The 7,935-nt window shown below is 35.8% G+C and overlaps 1 protein-coding gene across 1 annotated transcript; it reads left to right on the top strand.

Moving 5' to 3' along the window:
• The first annotated feature begins 431 nt into the window (after positions 1-431).
• Positions 432-1,382, top strand: LOC113922841 (olfactory receptor 10A7). The gene has a single exon (XM_027595176.1). The coding sequence runs from the start codon at positions 432-434 to the stop codon at positions 1,380-1,382; it is 951 nt and encodes a 316-aa protein (XP_027450977.1).
• Positions 1,383-7,935: the final 6,553 nt, after the last annotated feature.

The raw sequence follows: 7,935 nt of genomic DNA, 5'->3' as shown, positions 1-7,935 counted from the left end.
ACTTAATATAATAAAAGATTAGAAAAGTGAAACTAGCCCATAACTTATCTTTTTGTACCCTAGACTTATTTTATATTTTTAAAAAAGTAGTAGATGATTCTATTGTAATGATTATCAGCCTAAACTACTTCTACTTAATTGTGATAATAACATGCCTTTGACGAAGAATATGAGCTACAGACTGTGACCACCGACAAGACAAAATCTGCACCTAGGTGTAAAGCAATTAGTAGAATTCATGCAAAATATCTTTTTCCTTACTTTTATCTTATTTTAAACATTCTTTCTGCTTCAGAGAAATAGAATGGTGAGATGTGTGAGCACAGAGATGCAGTTATGGCTTTTATTGATATTTTTAAGGTTATATCTATAATTAAACAATATCCTTTCATGCACATACTTTGATTCTTACAGAGAAACTAGTCTAAGATATGATTTGTGAAAATCACACCAGAGTCACTGAGTTTATTCTTCTCAGTTTTACAAATAACCTTGAGATGCAAGTTTCCCTCTTTATTTTGTTCCTCATCATCTATTCAGTCACTTTGTTGGGCAACTTCCTTATCATCATAGTCACCAGTGTGGATCCTGCTCTTCAAACACCCATGTACTTCTTTCTCCGAAACCTATCACTTCTTGAAGTCTGTTTTACCTTGGTCATGGTGCCGAAGATGCTGGTGGATCTAGTGTCTCCAAGGAAAATCATCTCTTTTGTAGGCTGTGGGATCCAGATGTACTTTTTCTTCTTCTTTGGCAGCTCTGAATGTTTTCTCCTGTCTATGATGGCATATGATCGCTTTGTGGCCATTGGTAACCCTCTCCGTTATTCAGTCATAATGAATAGGTCCCTATGCTTACGGATGGCTGTCAGCTCTTGGATGTCTGGTGTTCCTGTCTCTATGCTACAAACAGCTTGGTTGATGGCCCTTCCTTTCTGTGGACCAAATGCCATAGACCACTTTTTTTGTGATGGTCCTCCAGTGCTGAAACTTGTCACTCAGGATACAACCAGGTATGAAACGCAAGCACTTGCCTCCACACTACTGTTTATCATGTTTCCTTTTTCCCTCATTTTGGTCTCCTACACCCGCATTATAATAACCATCCTGAGGATGTCCTCTGCTACTGGTCGCCAGAAAGCATTCTCCACTTGTTCATCACACCTTATTGTGGTATCTCTTTTCTATGGAACAGCCAGCTTGACCTACCTACGGCCCAAATCCAACCTGTCCCCCGAGAGCAAGAAGCTAGTGTCATTGTCCTACACTGTCATCACTCCTATGTTAAACCCCATAATCTACAGCCTAAGGAACAATGAAGTTAAGGGGGCAGTCAAGAGGACAGTTACTCGAAAAGTCTTGCAGAAGTTAGATGTGTTTTGAGTTCTATTGCGTAGTGCTTCTAAACAAAGTAGGGGCAGCAGAACCCACAGACAAAAGCTTAAAAGGAGTACAAGATTTGCTCTGATTTTGTCAGTGTCTCTTGCTGTGATGGGAGGCTCTCAGTGTATCTGTCAGACTCCCAGCAAGAGACAGATGGTACCTGTTGGGATAATTGGGAGAGAATCTTTATGAGGGGGCTATTTATGAATTGGGGGCAAGGCTAAATAATTGTCACACAGCTCATATGATGAAAATTCCACATGTCTTGATATGAAGGGGCAGGAGAAGAAGTATTACTTGGAAACTGGAGGCTGCTACAACTATAAGTAAAAGTCATACAACAGGAGCTCTGTTCTTTAGTAGAAGGCAGCCATCCCAGCCTTATGCTATTCTGACTCTCATCTGCTGATGCATTTTCTTCATCAAACCAAATCTGAGACAGAGGACAAGAATTTCTGTCGATGCAGTATATAAAGGCCAGCCTTGTGGGGCTCAGATCAGAATTGAAAAGTTATGAAGCATAAATGAAAATATGCACCACAGACGCCTATATATTCTACAGCTAATATGATGCAAATATAATCTTGTAATGTATTTTAAGTAACTTTTTAAAAGATGTATTGAAAAGTGGAGACTTGTAGTTGCCAAGAATTCATGGTGCAAATTCTTTATATAGATTGCTGTTTAAATGAGGTTATATAAGATTACCCTAGTATAAATATTTCATAACATGGTTCTGGATTTCTTTGATCATTGGCTTAATCATCTATTAATTTTTATTTTATTTTTTGAGAGAGAGAGGGGAAGGGGAAGGGAGAAAGAATCTCAAACAGACTCCAGGCTGAGCACAAACCCTGACAGGGGGCTCAATCTCATGATCCTGAGATCACGACCTGAGCCAAAACCAAGAGTCCCACACTCAAGTGACTGAGCTACCAAGGATCCCCTATTAATTTTTTTTAATTAGCTGTTACTTCTTAGAATTTAAACGAGAAATACTTGCTTGCCACTACAGTAAAAGCAAGAGTAGTGATAATAACAGCAAACATGATTTATCAAGGCACTATCATTAATAAATGCCCTCGTGGGTTGCCTAAGTGGCTCAGTCGGTTGAGCGTCTACTTTCAGCTCAGGTGATGATCCCAGGGTCCTTTGACAGAGTCCCATATTGGGCTTCCTGCTCAGCAGGGAGTCTGCTTCCCCCTCTCCTTCTGCCCTCTTCCGCTCATGCTCTTTCTCTCTCTACCTCTCAAATAAATAAATAAAATTTTTTATTTTATTTTTTAAAGATTTTATTTATTTATTTCGCAGAGAGAGATAGCAAGAGCAGAAACACAAGCAGGGGGAGTGGGAGAGGGAGAAGCAAGTTTCCCGCTGAGCAGGGAGCCTGATGTGGAGCTCGATCCCAGGACCCTGAAATCATGACCTGAGCTAAAGGCAGACGCTTAATGACTGAGCCACCCAGGCGCCCCTAAAATCTTTTAAAAAATGCCCTTGCAACAACCCAACAGGTAGATCCTATTATACATTTATTTTTCATAAAAGATGAATTAGGATTAGAAAATTTAAGTATCTTGACAGGGCAAAGAGTTATTGAGAGGTAGCCACAAGAATTCAAATTCAGATCTTTCTGCATTTGAAATTCAATATGTTAACTTCTTAAAAATCTCTAGGACATTTTCAGCCTGATAAAGCACCACTTATACATGGGAAGTTTGTCTTTAAGGCCATAAATGCCTTATCAACTAAGAAGACAAAATGAAATTGAGCCAAATGTAATTTTGGAAAATTTCATATTTTCACCCTCATAAAGATATATTGGCTTTGAATATGCAATTTATATGTAATAATATCTGTTGCTCTAAGTCTTCATTAGCCAATGTTTTTCTTAATTGTATAGATTTTTCTTTAAGCAGCAACTACCTTCTATCATTCTTGGTCAAAATCCCAGAAAAATTTAAAATCATCACAAATTTGCAACTTGTGATGACTATTTTAATTTAATTGTGATTTCCCGAGGTTTGTATCCATTGAGCATAACGGGAGTTCAGGGTAGGAAATATCAATACCTTTAAATCTTTCTCCTTCAATGGCCTTTTAATTGTTTAAGCCTAACTCACATATTCCAAATTAAAGTTACTAAGTTCAGTGACCATCTGGTAAGACCATTGTAATGGTTTTCTTTTCTTTTTTTTTAATAGATCTATTTATTTATTTGAGAGAGAGAGAAAGTGCAGCCAGAGGGGTGGAGGGAGAGTGAGAAAATCTCAAGCAGACTTCCCACTGAGCATGGAGCTCAACATGGTGCTCAATCCCACGACCCTGAAATCATGACCTGAGCCAAAATCAAGAGTTAGATGCTTGACCAGCTGAGCCACTCAGGTGTCCCTGGGTTTCTTCTGTTTGAATGTGACTCACGAGTAGATTGTGAGGTTGTAAAATCAGTTTAGTAGTGCATGTGTATGTGTTTAATAAGCTAGCATAATAAAATCAAGGATAGAATAACATAGCAATTTATGAAAAGAGTTTATGGAAACACCTGATACATAGTAAACATTACCTGAGTGTTTGATAGTATTATTGTTAGAATAATAGGAAATATAGATTGGATCCCATATATGAAAGGGTATGCTTTAGTTATGCATATAGTATATTTTGAGTGAAACGTAAAATTCATTTCTTCCTGTAAGATGCAAGCAAAAATGTTCATAAGGCATTCACTTATTGCATATCTTATGTAATTTAAAATCCGTGGCTTCTTCAGGGAATTTATAATACAATTATTATGTTTCATATAGTTTTATTAAATTTGATGTAAGTCACAGAGTCACAAAGTCTTTGAAGAGACTTTTTTTTAAGCTTGTCATCCTCAATTTACAAATTGATTTTTTCTTTAGAGTTCCCAAAGCTAATTAATAGAGTCATTATTATATCTGAAGAGATGATTAAAAGGACTCATTTGATGAGTTGTTCACCCCCAAAAATGCTAAAATTTTCATCACTAACAACAATTCCAGAGTTTTCTTTGGACAAATATTTTCATCACTTTTTTTATGGTGATATGATTCACTTTTTTAGTTGTAGTGAAAAAAACATTTTGTAAGGAGTTTTTCCTAAGTTTACAGTTTCATAGATCTCTTCCATATATACCCCATATTGTTATTTAGAAGCATTTCTGGAAATATTTCTTCCAAATGTCCATAAGTTTGAATGTTGGAGGATGTCTTCAAAGGCCAAACCTGGTACTCCTAAAATAAGAATTGGTGAGATCAGTTACTTTACATGTTATCCAATCCTGTCACATGTATGAGAGCTGAGGTAAGAAGAACAATTAACATGTTGATATTTCAATGTAGCTTAAAAAGTCTATCTTTGCTTTATTTCAATGGTGGTCAGGTCAAATTAGTGAATCCAATCCAATGTATAGCATTGTTTTATATTTATATTTAAAAGGCAGGAAATAACACTTCCCCAAGAGAGTTTTAATTTTGGTTAGGAGACAAAACTTAAGAGCAATTAATAACAATACAGTTATATAATGAGGAGATTAAAGCAAAATTCTCAATTGCCAAAATCAATGCAACAAAATGCACATACATGCACATTTATAAACTCTTACTATAAAATAATATTGCTAGTGAGTGCTGTGGATTTTCAAATAGTTGAGTGAATAAAATGTACTTAAAATGCTGATTCATTATGGAACGAAATCTACATACTAGGTAGTCAGATAATCATTATTTTGAATTCAGGATCCTATACTCAATAACTATTTATCCCCCATCACCATCATTTTTGTCACAAGTTTGTCGCAAAGTCATGTGAGTTTTCATTGTGCTACTACAATTCAGTATATTCAGAAAGGAGGGAACAGTGATGATTTACTGGTCACTTAGCCTCTGGACTCTTCATTTTGTGTCTTCAGAAAGGCAAAAACCATTTCCATGGAGAAAGTGAAGGCCAGATAGTATTTTACCAGACTCCCTTAGAGCTAGTTTGTGGGCTTGTACGCTAAGCTCAACTAATCAGATTTTGAATTCTGATTTAAGGATGCAAAGAAATGGTGACAGTGGGGGTTCACATGAAGCCAGCAGCTCCCAGTGTCCAGGGGCAGTGGAGACTGCAGTGGCAGTGGCAGTCCCCAGCGTCCAGTGCTGGTAGTACAAGCTTAAACTCTATTGTCCATGTTTTCGTTCTGGCCACATCAGTGTGTTTACACAACTGAATCTGGATTTTCATTGTGGTCCTGACTGCTTCTTATTCTTGCATTTCCCTTCCCATTTTATATGCAGTATACTTTTCAACATCTTTTCAATATCTTTCCTGTGTAAATCATCAAAAGTCAGTTTCAGGTTTTTTGGTTTTCTTTGTTTTGTTTTAATGAAGAAGTCTAATGGTTAAAGAACAAATCAGGAATGTCATTTGACTGAATTAATTTGTAAGTTCCACCAAAATGGCTTGCACAGAATAATTATGAAATGAACATTCTAAATCTAGAAGAAAAAATTGCATATGTGAATGTATATATGGAATATATTGATATGTAGAGAGAGAAACCCCTCTTCATCATAAATTAGATGGTAATAACCTTCTGTGTATGTTTTAAGGCCATCTGAAGATGGTGCAGAAATAATTTTAAAACAGGGCCTTTGGATGTGGTCTTAAAAACTATGATGATGGGCGCCTGGCTGGCTCAGTCAGTTAAGCACCTGCCTTCAGCTCAGATCGGCTCAGGTTATGATCCCAGGGTCCTGGGATTGAGTCCCGCATCGGGCTCCTTGCTCAGTGGGGAGTCTGCTTCTCCCTCTGCCCCTCCCCCCACTCCTGCTTGTGCTCTCCCTCTCCCCCTCTTGCAAAAATAAATAAAATAAAAAAACTATAATGACATTACTAATTTTAGATTAGTTGGATATATTTTCTCTCTACAACCATTGACAAATTTGTAGAGAAATGTTTGATAGAAAAAAATTGATAATTTGTTTAATCACTTTTTAAAAAATTTTAATGTGAACAAAACCCATATATGAATAAAGTAAATACAAACATGTGGTAGAAAAAAAGTAATCTTACTTTTTAAAACCTAGATGCATATACATAAAGTAATATTTGATGCAGGAGCCAAGAATACTCAATGGAGAAAAGACAGTCATTTCAATAAATTGTGGTAGGAAAATTGGATATTCACACATAAAAGAATGAAACTAGACCCATATCTTACACCACTCACAACATTTAATCAAATTAAAGACTTAACTGTAAGACCTGAAACCATAAAACTCCTAGAACAAAACGGGGAAAATGCTTCTTGACATAGGTCTTAACAATGATTTTTTGGATATAACACCTTAAGCAAAAGCAACAAAATAAAAAAATAAACAAGTGGGAGGGACTACATCAAGCTGAAAAGCTTCTGCACAGCAAAAGAAACAATCAGCAAAATGCAAAAACAACCTATGGAATGAGAGAATGTATGTGCAAATTATAAACTTGATACAGGATTAATAGCCAAAATATATAAAGAACTCATACAACTCAATAGCTTAAATCCCCAAATAATCCAGTTAAAAAAGGGGAGATGACCTGAATGGATATTTTTCCTAAGAATATATTCAAATGCCCAAGAAATACATGAAAAGGTGGTCAAAGCCACTAATCATTAGGGAAATGCAAATTAAAACCACGGTAAAATATCACCTTGGACTTGTTGGAGTGGCTATCATCAAAAAGACAAGAGATAACAAATAGTGGGGAAGATATGGAAAAAAAAATCCTTGTACACTGTTGGTGGGAACGTAAATTGGAACAGCCACTATGGAACATAGTATGAAGTTTCCTCAAAAAATTTAAAGGGAGAACTACTGTATGACTTAGCAATTCCACTTCTGGGTATATATATCCAAAGGAAATGAAATTACTATGTCAAAGAGATATATGCACACCCATATTCATTGCAGTATTATTTACAATGTAAAATATATTTACAATACATATATGCAATGGAATACTATTCAGCCATCAAAAAGAAGAAAATCCTACCATTTATGACAACATGGATGGACCCTGAGGGCATTAGGCTAAGTAAAATAAGTCAGGCAAATAAAGACAAGTAATGTATGATCTCACTTATATGTGGAATCTAAAAAACACTCATAGAAAAAAAGATCAGATTTGTGGTTACCACTGGCAAAGTGTACAGGTAGGGAATATATGAAGTTGGTCAAAAGGTACAAATTTCCAGTTATAAGATAAATATGTACTGGAGATGCAGCGTACAACAACATGACTACAGTTAATGCCACCGTATGGTAAATTTGAGAATTGCTAAGAGAGTAGATCCTAAAAGTTCTTATCACAGGGAAAAAAAATTTGTAACTGTATGAGGTTATGGATATTAACTAAACTTATGTGGTAATAATTTTGTAATATACATATGTCAAGACATTATACTGTACACCTTAAACTTATATGGTGCTATATGTCAATTTCATCTCAATAAAGTGGGAAAAAATAAAATTAGTGAAATCTGAAAATAAAAATAAAAACCTAGGTGCTA

The sequence above is a fragment of the Zalophus californianus genome, chromosome 9, assembly GCF_009762305.2.
Source record: "Zalophus californianus isolate mZalCal1 chromosome 9, mZalCal1.pri.v2, whole genome shotgun sequence".
Lineage (NCBI taxonomy): Eukaryota > Metazoa > Chordata > Mammalia > Carnivora > Otariidae > Zalophus > Zalophus californianus.
The sequence above is the reverse complement of the archived record's forward strand: the minus strand, read 5'-3'. Positions and strand labels throughout refer to the sequence as shown.